The following is a 15989-nucleotide window of genomic DNA, read 5'->3' on the forward strand; positions in this document are numbered from 1 at the left end:
TTTGTTGGGAGGGTAGCGTAAGATATTTTTGTTACGAGGACTTGAGGTTTGTAATTTAAAGGGTTCTAAAGAGCTTTTACTTAGGTTAATTAAATGATCGTTACTGAAGGTTGAAGCAGTCTCGCAAACTAACATAAATGACCAAAGATGTCAGTGCGTAACCCGATAGGGGTGTTAATATAAAGAGAATTTAGGATATCTTCATGAAATATTTGTTCTAGTGGCGAATATGGTGTTTCTTATGTTTCCAACACCCGTTTTCATTTATCTTTTAATGATCATTTCAGCTTTCATTCTGCTTCACGTCCTGAAAGTTGAATCAACTATTTTAGCGAAATGAGAGAATACGTGTAAGCCAGACAATCAGCGGTATGTATTTAAAATGAGGGTTGAGAATGTTTATTCATGCGGTTCTAACCAAAGTAATCAGAAATAAAAAGTTAAGCATTACGAACACTGACAGAACGAGTATGGAAATTCCTAGGACACATTCCACAATTGCGGTATCTTAAAGTTGTGGTTTTGCATACTCGTATAGTCAAAACCACTATTGATGCCCTTAGCAAATAGTGACTTGTGGTCTTTCCACAAACCATTGTTGTCGTAGTTCAAAATCCGAAGTTATTAATCTCAAATAACCATTGACACGTAAACCTCAACTATTCGTTTAAGACTTTCCACGCGATTTTACGACACCGAAAGGTCGTAACATTAACCCTCTAAATGGATACTATTTTTTAGAACACGCCTTAAATAATGTTTTGTGAATGTATTCCTATCCATACTGCGGAACCTATTTTCCCCAAAGACCTTCCGGGTAACCTCTGTTTCTTTATGCATTGTTATGAAGTTATCATCTGTTCCAATGCCACGGCGACTTAAATCTAATTCAAATCAACACACGTAATGATACAGTTGAAGTTAAATTAGGTTGAAAATCTACCAAAGCATCACCGGCTTTCGTACGGTATCTTCAGGAAACAACGCAACAGTTTTTGAGCCTGGCGTCTAAAAATTGATGGTTATAACAGGATCCTGAGAATCAATTGGGGAGGTGTTTTGTGGGAACTGATATATAGTTATGGTATTAGGCAGGTGATTTCGTCTAAATAAAGTGAAACAATAGAAGGGCGGTTGAATATATTTTTCGTCTATTTACATTCTGTTACGCCCCTTAACAAGAGAATGTGAAACATAAAAAAGTAGATAATTGTCAGACAAGTAACGAGCGTTTCTGATTTATTACCTTAAGAAACGCAATAAATTCTGTACCTTATTTATTATTGAAAAAGTGGATAGTTTATGTTGCTGGAGTTTGAACCACATGTGAACTCGGGAAGTTAAATATTAACGTCAAAGTAGGTATCTCAAATATTAGAACTGATAATTGCTCGGACCACCAACGACAGCATTTGACGTACACCTGCTGAAGTTCGTCAGACGTCTAAAAGAATGCTTTAATCTATTCATTGAGCAATCTAAAAATACCTTTGCTACTAATTTTATTTTGAATAGTAATCTCTATACAAGCCTTATTTAATAAATAATACAAAACTACATTATTAATGTATGTACGTAGCGCGTTAGTCATATTTATTGCTGCTAAATGTATTTTTAGCATTGCGTGCTACTATTATAGTATTTACATGACTTTTCCTACTTTGTTTCATATTCCCGACGTTAAAAAATGCTTAAATACACTTCAGAATTAAACAAACTCTCAAACTTTATGTGAACGTTAATGAGTACAGATCGTTATTACAATTACAATTATACTAAACTCCAAACATTTCCATAAATAACAGCAATGTCATTCAAAGCAATTAATGCCATAAACAAATGTTGCAGTCCTCTGCCGTTAAATCCATATCCCGGGTGGAACAAAATGAGATTTTATTGTGATCTATTGACATCAATTTTTAGAAATATGTACGTACAGACACCATAAGAAAATCAAGTTAGAACTGGGAATTCCAAGTGTACGGGGATGGTTGCTGCAGGTGTTTTATATCAGACACTTAAGAATTTCATGCAATTTGATGACGTGATTGAATGTCTGAGAGAAATTAGGAAATGCTCGACTTGAGATGGAACGGTATTTATTGGATCTTCACTTTGGAAGTTACATTTTCAAACGATACATTACACTGCATACTGCGCTTAAACAAAAACTTCTGAAAGAAAAAGAATGCAAATTGTTACAAATTATTTTATTCCATTTCTCAAATATGCAAAGCTGCTACTTTGGGAAATTAAAACCGCAAAATTTGAAAACATTTTTTTTTCTTACCTAGAGTCTTTACAGAATTAAAAGTTCCATTTCGAACTATTCTTCCTCATTTTATGCAGAACAAAATTCAGCACTAATCAACTCACACTAGTCAACAATTTTTGGACGAAATTTGTACTGGAGCAGTAAAAAGTCATTCATAAAGTAGGATTGCCTCCTGATTTTAAATCCGAAACCAGTTATCTAATATTTCTAAACCCTGGTCTGATGAAGCAAAACAAACTTCAGAATCAAAATCAGAAGGCTATTTCATTTTAAAAATTACTTTTCAGTAAGATATTTTTCAAAAATTTGTTGACTAGTGTAATTATTGTTTTGTATGAATCCGTGAATTGCACTGTCTATTTTGATAAAATGTAAGAATAAAATATAATCGGTTTTCATCAGATTCGTCAAATCGGCTTTCCAGACGTCCCCTTTTTTAGTTATTAAAACTGAAAATAACTCATAATTAGTGCTGAAAGTAAACAAATCGTATAAGACTAAATTAACAACAAAGCCACCCACTATTGCCGTTAAGTAGATTTATATTGCAGTTGCAAGTTAAACTTTATGTATCAAAGGACAAGCAACCAATTAAGGATGAAGGAAGGAAAGTTTGTATTGATGGAGCTAATTAAACATTTCTACGCGTCGATCTATAAAGACCTTGCCTCACCTCTTCATCGTATCGGGGCGTTCAAGAACCGTAGCGTTGCTAATGTTGTACAGTCAACTATAAAGTATACAAATGCAGTCAAACTGAAACCAGATCTAATATCTGTACCAAAACTAATAAATCGATTAACTGTGCCATAGATTTACTAGTGTAATGAAATAACTAATTAGAATGAGTAATGACTAGTAATGAAATGTGTAAAATATGATACCGGTCCTGATAAATCGCATTCTTTCAAAACTATAATCAAACAAGACAGTGGGAATGAGAGGATATTTACTGAGATAACGGCATATTTTGCCCGAACTCTCGATTGGTGGTGATGACTATTTGGGAAATAGTAGATCGAAATTCCTATGGTTCGTGTTTATAAAAGGCAGTCACGCTGCGATTCCCGTTTTCCAGACTATGAGAGAAGATTTTGTATAAATATTTAAAACTACGTAGATGCAAATCCACGGCATAAAGTGCAAGTCATTGGTTTTCATCATGACAAGATCCTGATTGATGAATTTATTTGAACAACCCTTGTACAGATTTAATGTTCCTGAGTAGTATTCAAACTAAACCAGCACCGGCAAAAACCCAGCGTGTGTTTGTTGATATGTAACAACGTTTCCTAGTTGTATGATAGGGCGGAGAGTGGAAACACTCCATTAGAAAGTCTTCCTTTACCTCTCAACGCAAATGTTTAACAGTACTCAGAATACGCCGAGACTAAAACCCTTTCATTTCTCTGTTTATCCGAACGATTACCTTATTCACAGTATCACTGCTCCTCAATATGCAAGAATATCATGAGAAGTCACAGTTGTTTTATGATATTTCAGTCGTCTTGTGTACTTTGCACCAAGCCAAACACTTGACAATATTACGAGCAAGTTTTTTTTTTCGTATTTGAACGATTTCATCGGAAACATTCAAAACTCCGTCATGTATTTGTCATGGAGTCAGCGACCGATTTCGTCGTGCCCCAAGCACATCAGTGCCAATAATAAATAGTCCATCAAACGTTTCGCATAATTTATTATAAGGAAACGTTCAAACGATTCTACTGTTAAGCAAACTGTTTTCCACAACGAATGCGGGTGGAAATAACTTAATGAGAAACAATCAACTTAATGAAACGGTGATTTGTACAAGGTGTGCATCTATAAAGCTGTTAAATGCTGATAAACGAGCTGTTTGACAGCTAGCGTTCCTACCAATTAAATCATACAAATTCATTATTTTAAATTCTTGAGATCTTAATTCGGTTCGGAGTTTCATCAAAAATCTGCGCATTTCGTGGAACGACCACACTAATTGAATAATTATTTGAAACGGAAACTTAATCTTCAGATTTCTGTATAAAATCACATATACTTTGTTTAAATTCTTCAAATTTTGTAGATTCAGATTCTCGCGACGTTTATATCTCAGATCCTTCAAATGTTTTGATTATGCTACCTCTTGGATTCTTTGGATTTTTTAGATATCTCGGACTCTCATTCTCATATTCTTTCGATTCCTTACATTCCTTCCATTAGACTTAGATTCGTCTTTATAAACCCTTTTGTACGCTTGGAATATTTTGAATATTTCTGAATTTTATCCGAATTTGAAGAGAAATCAGAGAGCCCAAATTCATAAAAAAATGAAAACCCATTTAAAGTTTAAATATTTTTACCAGAAAATGCTTCGAGCTCGCTTAAATTTTTCAGAATATTTAAATGCAGGTCGCATATACCAAAGTCATCGTTCTGTCGGCTAGTGAAAAGCTTAATTTTCTTGTTAGAACGTTGTAGGTGAGCTTGATAAAATTCGTGGTGAAATTAGAATAAATTTTGTATCACGCAGCTTTCGCTATAAGACAGGCAATTATTTTTTCAACACGTTTATCCTCGGCTGAAACCCTTTTTCATCCATAACGTATAAAGTTATATAGCTTAAATTATGTATAATGAATTAAATTTTTTGCATAATTTTAATAAGATCGATGCTAGCTTTTTCTGCATGCTTTTAATTACTGTAATTCAATTAGCCGTCAGCAGCAGTATTGATAAAGAAAATTTTATTATAATCGCGAATAGATTATCAATTTTTCAAATCACTCTAAAAGTCAGTATCATATCTAAGTTTAAGTTCACGTGATAATTAGAAAGTTCAACAGTCGTTAACGCGCTAGTTGCTATATTTAATTTTACTCGCTAATGAGGGTCTAAAAATATCGTATTGATTAGAGATTTTTGTTTAAAACTTCCACAATTAGACTTGGACCCGAATAATTTTCTTTAACAACTTTTGTACGATATTAATGTTTCAATTTAAAAACTTTAATGGGCCATTTTGTTCTGTGGTTAAATTAAAATATGAAGCAAACGACGTCAACATCTCAAGACACGCAAAAGCTAACTGTCACAGATTTTAATTGCGTGTAATTTTTATTGCAACGTATTTTAAACGAAAGAAAGAAATAAATCAAAACATGAGGTGATTAAACATAAAAAAAATTCTAAAATTTGCCCCAAACACAAAATGATACGAGTACCTATTTTTATAACATCACGCAAAAGGGGCTACATTTTAATGATTTTATAAATTTGTGTTAATTGGATCTATAAATTTATTTCTTAATGTCGCTTCGTGTAAACTTGTAGGAATGAAAATGATAATTTTAGTTACCCGGAAGTCACGTTAGCCATTTTATTTATGTTTGGGCTCAATTAAAGACTGTTTTGTTCCCGTAACGTCATAATATAATTATGAATTTTCAAAACCTCGTAAAGTTATTGTCTACTATAAAAAACTAACATTAACTGAGTTAGTTTATTTCACAAAAATCTCAACATGCAAAAGCTATTATGCGGTCACAAACCATGCTCTGTCTTCTACACATACCCAAGATTAAATTGTTGGACTGCCCTTATTAGGATAAATTATTCCACAAATGGGGTAAAACCACCCTTCACTCATTAATTGCAGAGAGGAGACGCAAAACTCTTTGTAATATTGTAACCAACATGCCTTAACAGTTTAAATGAGCAAAAGCAAAATGGATACGCTACTTCTACTCATGTTTCCATTTTGATAACACTAAGAGTTTGATAATGATCCACCAGGTACACCTTTTTACAATGAAATCATTATTATTGACACACTATTACAACACGGAATTCGTTAACCTTTACGGCTGCGTTCCAGGATTAATAAAATGTTATTTTCCCAAGCTACTTTCGACCAACCAATTACAACACAAAATTTCTCCACAAAAAACAATGGGATGTAGGCGTAACAGTCAAAATTTGAAATTATAATTTTGTTGATCTTCTTAATTCCAATAAGATTATTATTCAGTCACTCATGCAAACGACTTCCAGGTAATCAAAATTTTGAGTAAACTTGAAGGAATAACTGTTGATCGTTTCTATAGTTAACTTGCAACTGAAATAAAAAATTAAGAAAACTGTTTTAAATAAAAATAAAAGTTTAGAAAGCTTGTGTTTTTTACTTTTGTGATTTTGTAATACTCTATTTGTTTTTGTATGCGTCAATTGAGTTTGCCTTGTTACTGAAGATGCCTGAAGGTGTTGGTTTAATTTTAATTAAAGTTTGTACTTAACAGCATTTTGCTCCTTTTGTCCGCATTAAAAAATTGAAACAAAACGTACGAAGGGTAAATTTTTAATTACAAGTAGACACAAAAGCTTGCGTGTCTTATTTTATCTTGCACGTTTCACATTGCCATTGAGATGAGAACGAAATTGCAGTAATGTTAAATTTATGACAGGGTCCGTAGTATTGGTTTTCCTGACATCTACTCTCCAGCGCAGACGATTTTGTTGCGGGTCAGGTAATTATCTATCCGGTGCCGCTTCCCCTTAAATGTGTGAGTCAATTATCCATCATGGTGAGCTTTTGACAGGTCGAGAAGAAATAATGAAATTGCGCAACTTTCCAAATAATAAAGGAGTGAGTTTTTCAAGAAGTTGAAAGTAAACACCGTGAAGTTGCGGCTTTTCTGTAACTCTGCATGAAATCAGTGAAGCACTTCAAAAGCTCTCCTACAGGAAACCACATTTCTGTAGTCTAAACAATACTTAATTATAGTTAAGTTTGGTGTTTATTGTTGTGTCCATGTTTTGAAGCGCAAGAATGCTTTCGTTTTTCGACACGAAACGCTGATTTATTTAATCGACCAAGTTGTTTGACATCTAGATATATATTTCTATCAGGTTTGACTCTAACTTGACAAACTATTTATTTCGAGTTGTTTTCGGTGTTTTGTAGACAGGATAATTTCGATGGCGTGACTATGCATTTTTAAAATTTTATTCCACTATAACGATCATGTTTAAAAGCATAAATTCTACTGATAAACATCATAACCTCAAATGAAAACTATAATTGAAACGTGTTTATCTCTGTTTCTTTCTCTAAATAAAATGTTATAGCTACCATGGAAAAGTTAATTACCGAAACTGAAAGTTCGTGATATGTTCTGTGATGGGAAAGTTATACCAATACTGATTGAGAATGTTCAATAATTGAATTTTTATCGATCCGAAGAAATAATCTGGGGTTCCATAATTCAAACGCGTGACTTAATTATTTTTAACACAAACGCACCCGATATTTGTTAATGAAAGTAATAGAGTATGGCAGTTCTATTCTAATTACTGCTTTAAATTAACAATCCGCATGCATCAAAATACTGGAATATTAAATTCCAATAAACGTCTCTCGTAATATCAGTAATCATTATTCGAATAAATGAATTTTGTGACCAAAACTGACAAACCGTGTTAACGATAAAACAAAGAATATTTGCGGTTATTTCATAAAAATGAAACTTTTTAAAATATTCTGTACACCTCAACAGTTCTGGCTTATTACTGACATAAAATTCCTGAATTCCTGTTGAAACACACATGCATCATAATATTTTAGAAATATTTTGGCACTGTGTTCCTACAGTGTTGGTTCATAAAATATTACAGTCGCCAGTCACAACCCCATATTTAATTATTCGCCGCAAAAGCTGGTTATGTTTTTGGGTATTTTACTTCTGATCATTATCTTCATTTTATAACTGGACAGTGGATATCCGACATACGTTTTAAGAGAGATAATAATAATAATTACATCGTGGAATATTTCAACAACACGGAACACGAATTAGTGAAGCTGTGGATTATTTAAACCACCGAACATTTTCCTAACCCAGATAATGGCAAAATCATTTTTTTAAATTCAATTTGATAGGTAACACTCAGCCGTTACTTTATTTAACTGATCGTAAAAACCAACAGAGCTAATTTAAACAAGCACAGAGATACACAGTTTATCGACTTTTAATTATACAATTTTCCAATTTTTTGAACACGTATTTTATTGGAAATTTAGAGAGGTCTACAAGCCCGAGGTCGATGGTGTTTATTAAAGGGCGGCCAGAACTGATATCCCATGAGATTTAGAACATAGGAGAAATACATAGGAAACGTGTTTTGCCCTATGTTATCTTTCGAGGTTAATTTAAGCAGGAGAGAAGATATCATCTTTCAGCTGAGAGTGACTGGTATCTTTTAATACGGCATTTGCAAACATTTCACGTCTCATTTTTGATGAAAACATTATTTTAAGCTTCCCATGATCTCAAACGCAGGACGTAAAGTAAGTCTGAGTTGTGATAGGCAGGTTATCCTCATAACAGATTTTCAATCCAGAGGATCAAAATTCAGGGCCATGAATATTTAGAGATTATATTCTTAATTTACAGAGATTGACACAACTTTTATTATATCCTTCATCGAAAATCAGGTTACATACAGAGTGTTGCTAAAAAAGCAGAATTCAATGCAAATTCGAACGAGTTGGGAGTTTCCAGTTTCTGCACGAGCATTCCACAAAAACTGCACTGAAAGACTGCGTCTTCAATCACTTCCAACCTTGCAAATTTTTTATTATGATTCGAAGGAAACACGTTTGAGAACCAAAGAATGCTTTTATACTATTAAAAATTGATAAAAGCTGGAGAAGAAAGATTAACCTCCTCCTCGGAAACTTTGTGTGTTTTTTAAAACGTACTTTTCCTTTCAGCGACTGAAAACGTTGCTTATTCATCAAACAAAAAATTTAATTGTAATACACACTCCAAGCTTTTTTTTTATGTATTCCTGTTTCATTTTATTCAGATTTTAGGTCTCGTGGCTAATGGCTAACTCGGATTTTTGTAAAATCGATATTAACAATGTATTGGTATCACTTTCAATCACTAAAAGACAGCACTATCTCTTGCATTAAAAAAAACAATTTGATTTGTTGAAAATTGTGTCCGTTTGTTGTTGTAAATCGAAAGAGTAAGACAAGTCAATATGAGAAAATTTCTCATACAAGAAGTACGTATTCGTTCTGTAAGTAAAAGCTAACAAAGGAAAGTACACGTAACAAGTTGTGTTTATTTTTTTGTTTACCTAATGGAATAACATGTGAAAATGAGGGATGTACGTGCGGCCAATTTTGGCGACAAGCCGACAAATATTGGCTTAAAAATTCATCACAGTCATAACCTGAGGAGGCTTGTGAAAATACTCAGTTTTTTCACTGTAAATATTAGCTAACAATTGCTTGGCAAATTGAAACAAGTTAAAAATATCAAATACCTACTTGTATTTAGTCCGTGTTCGTTACTGGCTTGAGGAAGATTAACACAAAATGAATTCGTCAATCAATGTCATATAATTCTTAAGAAGATTTTGTTTCATCAACAATGTGTTAAAAGATCATGCTGACGTAGATTATCAATTACGTAAATAACTTGTAATGAATCAATGTCTCAAGGTGTTACGACCGTCTAGAAATCCCCTAAATATATCAATCAATCACATCAAACTCTGGGAATTCCAGGTATAAAAATGAATTATTGTGCTCATTTGTTGAAAGAGTTATTTTGGTAATAATCGTGGCTCAAGTTCCAAAGATTCAGGAGAAAGCAAAATTGGTTTCTGCATATCTACCCTTAAAGCCTTAGGTCAGTTTGGTCGGCTCTCTGGTTTTCTTTACTGGGAAGAATCCAATGATGACGGATTTAGTTCTTCAGGACAAGGCTAATCGATCTTTTGATTGGATGAAAGTTTCAATATCTCAATAAGAATGTTCGGAATTCCAAAACTCGTAATTTTAACAATGTTGACATTATTTGGGTCAGGAAGGTATTGTGGAAAATATGCCATATATTTTCATTATCATACATTTTCTTGGTAATTATGAATGAGTTAAATTAGTTCTGAATTTTAGAGGCCTACCGCATGTACAAGGGTAAAGTTTTCAGGCTAAAATTAAGCTCACATTACGTCAAAATCACTTGAGCTTATGGTACTGGCATGTTAAGAGCTTGGGTAATGAAGATGTTTGATTTTTTCTGATTTGGTGAAAATAGTGCTCTTGAATTTTATCGGGATCGTAACAATTTAAACGGTATTTGAAATGTAATTTATTTTTAGCTAAAGCAAATGGTCCCATAATCGGTGCTCGGCTTGAGCTGTATAACAAATCGACGCGGCTAACAGCCGAGTAATTGTTTACCATTTTCCAATAAAATTAAACTTGTTCCATTTTATGTAATAAATTGATAGATATTAGTTTTGTAGGGACGTGAGGAATTCCTCCCTTGTGAACTTGACTAATCTCCAACACAAAACAATTAATGAATTATTTAACAATAAGTCAGTGTGAAGAAGAAACTGTTTCGGTAATTTTGTCTACCTAAAAACGACCGTCATTTGTACCAAATAAATTTTCACAAATAACTCTCGAGCACTTTTAGGTAGTTGGAAATTTTTGAGACGCTCGGATGATTTGGTAGATTGCTCAATTTGGTGAAATAATTTGGGTACAGCGAGATGTTTGCTTGTTTTTAGGAGGGAAGTTGAGAGGCTAAAACATGCCCAACGGCCTATAAAACTTAATTCCTGAAAGACAATAAACAGGAGACTCCCGAGTCTTAATTAAGGCATGCATGTTCTGAAGTGTGTAACCTTTTACCTGTGTTAGAAAAGATCACAGCAACAGCCAGAAGGTACGGTACCATTACGCCTTCCATCTCTGCAAAAGTCTACAGTTTATCGTTTAACTCACATTTCCTTTCACTACCACTAAAATTCAAGTTGTGTCAAAACCAAAACACTGTTGCAGTTAAAAATTAGGCCACGCCTGCTTTATTACTCTCACAATCCTCAAATTTGGAAATTATACACCAGTTCGCGATTAAAATCCAAACACATGATTGCTTGCAACTCCAGGGAGGACAATGTCCTTATTACAAGTGTTGTCACAGTCACGAAAAGTCTTGGTCAAAAATCAAAATATTCCGCGTGTTCGTAACAGGTAAATTGGGGGTTGAATGACGTAAATGATCTGCAAAGGGCGACAGATCTCGCGATACTAGCTGGCGTCGCGACGCTTCCGTTCGAACCGCCGTATCTTGCAGTGCGCCCCCTAGCGTTTCGCTTCCATACTAACCGACTTGTTTCGTATCGACCTCCGCTACGAATTTTGATGCCCTACCGTGTTCTTTTGGGTGTTCACATCTTTTCTTCACCTAAGATATGTAACATACACTGAATAACCCTTTCACTTGAAAATATTTTACTGGGCTGTAAAAACGTTATCGCTCGCAAATTTCCTCGAACTAGGATTTTTACACATTTACACACAAATGTGACAAAATGTGACATGCTTTCAGTAGTTTATCGCAATATCCGAGCATTGTTGCTCATTTTATTACAAAATAACCGTCGTTTAGACCAGTCTTTCTTCGTGTCCACATCACAATCAATTTACATATGTACCAAAAAAAAACCGAAACTCAACTATTCTATTAAAATAAAAATCCTATCGTTTCACCAAATGTTTACCGAATTTTCTCTTTCTCACCTCCGCTCTTCTCCTATCGCTGTTACGTGACCATCCATTTCCCTTAACCAATTTTTCCGATTTCTTATCGAATTTAAGAACCCATTCTTACAAACTTCGACAAATCGTCGAAACATGACAAAATAATATGTTGCATTTTCTCAAATAATAAAAAACAGTTGACTTTTAATTCAAAAGTTGCGTCAATTTTACTGTCAATTCCTCCTTCCTGTTAGAGCCCCTGTTTGTGGCCAAACCATTTCAACTTCTGTACGGCGACACACCATTGGGTTCTACTGAACGATGCTTTTAAACTGCGATCCATTATTCCATTTTTGTTCTTCTTTCGTTCTTTTTTTCCGTGCCACACTCGCCTAACATCTCTCAACAACTGCCTTTCATTGTAAAAATTTTATTATTTCCTCATGCCAAATACAAGATATAGACAAACTCCCGAATTTTATAACTTCCTTGCGGCAATAGATAACAGAAAGTGACAAATAAAGACCATCAAAGGAAACTCAAACAAATGATAATGAACTTGCAACAGTGTGCAATTATAAAAAATAGTTTCTACTAATTTCTAAATGTGTTGTCTTTCGAACAAAACAATAACAACCAATGTTATATGAACATGGAATTTCTAGAACTATGTTTGTTCGAATAAAACTCATTGTTTCATTAAACGCTTAATTTAATCAAAAAAGTTTCATAGAAACTTGGAGAGAGCTTGAAAAGCAAATAAAGCTCCACAATCATCTAAAAATAATTTATTCGGAGCGGGGAAACAACCGTACCGGCTAGATATAACACCCTGTGTTTCCGTAAATAAAAACGATTAAAAACACTAAAATCCTTTGTTTAACTCCCTTGTTTGAAATAAAACACTACAGGTGATGTGTGTTATATGATCTTTCCATCCTGTATTACTGTCACGTTCTTTTCTGAACAACCTCTCTGAAACCTGGCTAAATATTATAAACGGTTAGAGAAATGACACCTTGTAAATAATACAATCAATATCTAAAATAAGTCAAAAATAATTATTACACTTTGACTTTTTTAATTTACGATCGTATTAACATTCTACAAAAGCTGTATAAAATATGAAGTGAAGTGTCAAATTATAAAGGAAAACACTTGATAAATTCCACCTTGCCGGAAAGTTCTTTTATAAATTTTGAGTTAATGGTTTTTTTAATAATCTTTCAACCACAGTTTTATCGATCCGACCTGTTAAACCTTCGTGTTTGATTTCATTGGATATTTATTTAAAGCTTTCATAATAGTTCCGGATTTACTGGTAAGGGTAGAGTAAGTAAGCTAGTTAGCGTGTTCGAGAAAAATACACACCTATAAATACTCCATACTAAAAATTTAATCAGATGGCGATCTGATAGCAGCTTTTAACTTGCCATGAATGATGTGGAAACTTGACGGTTAAATAACTATACAGCAAGTGGTTTAGATTAAGACAAGAAAGGCGAATTAAAAAATTACATGAATAATGTTGGTGCGAATTTGCCTGTTGACTTTAAGGGTTGTTGGAATGATAACGATAAAATTGAAAACAGCACAAATTTCGATCGATGTAGCATGGTCGACCGTATCATAACTATTATAACAACCCCTCGGGCCAATAAGATCCATATTTGAGTAACAAGACCATAAAAGAGGTAAAAATAATAAACTTTTTACAGCATTTCTAGAAGGTTTCTACTTTTCACAGATTCGAAGGAATTGTTGGTAGGATTTGGCTTTCTTAATAAGTATGCAGGTATAAAGACAAATATGATTTTTCATTATTTCTGATTTTTTTACAGACTGATACAACCATATACAGTACGACCTCGATTGTTCGGGCAGGCTGGGACCGAGTGTCACCCTGATAACAAATGCATAGTTAATTGAATTGTTTATTTTTTCAAAAATCGTGTTTAGAAACTAAGATTAAATATGCTTTTAAAAAGGTTCTATGACTTTGCTTTGTTTTTGTTTATTTACTAAATAATCTCTTTTTTGTACAGTTAAGTATTAATTATCCCGTTTTTCAAAATATTGAAATTGCACGCTTAAGTGCTTGTCAATGCAAAATTTTTGGGGAAGAATTTTGCCATTTAGAAATTTTATTAAAATATAAAAAATGTCTATAGCTTACAATGTACTCAAAAAGGCTGAAATTGTATTACAAAATAACATCTGGAAAAAATTACATACCTATTTCAAATTGACTTTATCAAAATCAAAATTTGGAAAATTTGGAAAATTGGATCCAGCAAAATACTTTAAGCTTTCATTAAAAAAAAACAAAAAATTCAACTTGGTTTTAGAGATATTTTGTTATAACTTTACATTGCAGCTTCCACACCTGGAATCCCTTTAACTCAAAAGCTCGAATTTCTACTTTCCGATGAGTAGCAATACACAACGATCACAAAAACAGTAAAGAGTTTGCTCAAAATTTCAAATCGTCGAATTTGCAAACAAACTTCTTTAGCTCGACAGCAAATTCCAACTTGTTCAACTCGTTTATTTTGTTTAAAAGAGTTTAAAATCAGCTCGTAGTTTTGATCAGAGTATTTTTTAATTTAACTTTAGAGAATATAATTTTAAAAAATCGGAATATCCTGTACAGTTGGATATTAAAACAGCAATTAATTGAAAATTTTGCACTTTAAATTCTTTCTTTTGTTTTAAAAGTTACGGGATAAGTTTTAATTGAAAAAAGCTCATTATTACAGTTACAGCTCTATGAAGTGAAAGACAGAATAATAATGATGAAAAATGTAACATATTTAAAATTAGCTGCTGTTGTAAATCAAAAGTTAGATTTAATAACGGAATATTTAAAAAGGTTAAAGCAAATAGGAATGTGCTGTGAAAGAATACGTACTTTTGATTTAGGGCGTAGCGGAAATGTGATATCACCATGTAAAAAATTCTCATGCCGACAAGCTCACGTATGAATAAAAAGCGGTGTAAACCTGATCATTAGTTTTAATGGAATAAATGGTTAGTTACATTTTAATCGTGCAGGTTATAGTTGTTCGTTGGTATAGAAGATAGATGGGATTTTGGACGTTGCCTGACCAGATATACTTCATGATGAAATTAAAGCGGATAGGTGATTTTCCCTTCCCGATATAGATAATTACAATATGAGTTACTATTAGTCAATATATCACAATGATTGGGAATGTTCTATTTATCGACCACCTATAGCGTTTGGCCTGTTAGGTATGTTCGTTCTGATACACTTCGATTTGATTGTTATTGTTCCTAATAACCCCTATTATGAACGTTCATATTTGAATTCCTGGATCAACAACAAATATAATAGTTGCATTTGACACCGATTCCTGCAAACTTGCATCTAGACAAAGCAGTTATGACGATAATTTCCATAAATCAAATTAAGCAAAGACTGAGAGAAGTATGTGAACTTGTTCATACGCCAAGTTAGTGACTTTGCACAGTAAGTTGTAATTAGCGTCCTACTTTGACAGGTTCTTCGTCCAATCGCATTACTATAATTAGACGCCCAGGTCTAAAACTACTACCTATACGTTTCCAAAAGTCGCTCATAAAAACAAGCGATTAATCTAAAATAATAGTTTCGATTTTAATTAGGCTTGATGGAACGGAACGAATTTAAAAGTTGTTTTTTTAGTTTTGAAACAGTTTGAAATTAAACGTTTAATTACTTATAAGCCGTGCGAGAAACTTTCTAATTTACTGAAGGCAATTCAAGACTGTCCGACATGTTTCATTGTGAAAATTAAACATCACGAAAATCTGACGTTCGTTAAGAACGTTTTCCAGTGACACTTCTAAGTAAAACTAATATCTGTTATGTGTAATATTGCTACGGCTACAGTGTTCTCACAAAGAGGTACAACACGATTTCCTGGGGGCAGCATGTTATAAACCTACGCTAGAAGCGTATCGTTAATTGGCTGTCGATGTTCGTAGAAAACAATCATAGCCCTAAGGTACACTACGCAGTTATTATCTTTCACTTCGAATCTACCGGAACGCCACTGTTTTTGATAGCCATGATTTGTGGGCTTGCAATATATTATTTAAAACGTGGGGTACAAAATCGTAATCTGCTAACAACAAACTCGCAGAACTATAAAGTCTTGCCAA

At 33.4% G+C, this 15989-nt stretch overlaps 1 protein-coding gene across 3 annotated transcripts in view; it reads right to left on the reverse strand.

The window, feature by feature from the left end:
• The window catches only part of LOC148167275 (zwei Ig domain protein zig-8-like), a 161113-nt gene extending 149722 nt beyond the window's left edge, over positions 1-11391 (reverse strand). For 2 of the 3 annotated variants that reach the window (XM_088047531.1, XM_088047529.1), the window contains exon 1: positions 10971-11391. In XM_088047531.1, the coding sequence (XP_087903657.1) occupies positions 10971-11028 (58 nt within the window). In that variant the 5' untranslated portion in view covers positions 11029-11391. The remainder of the gene's footprint in view (positions 1-10970) is intronic. The other variant, XM_088047530.1, reaches the window with a different exon arrangement.
• Between the last annotated feature and the right edge of the window lie 4598 nt (positions 11392-15989).

Source organism: Gnatocerus cornutus, chromosome 10, assembly GCF_029298725.1.
Source record: "Gnatocerus cornutus isolate USDA-ARS CGAHR chromosome 10, icGnaCorn1.1, whole genome shotgun sequence".
Taxonomy (NCBI): Eukaryota; Metazoa; Arthropoda; class Insecta; order Coleoptera; family Tenebrionidae; genus Gnatocerus; species Gnatocerus cornutus.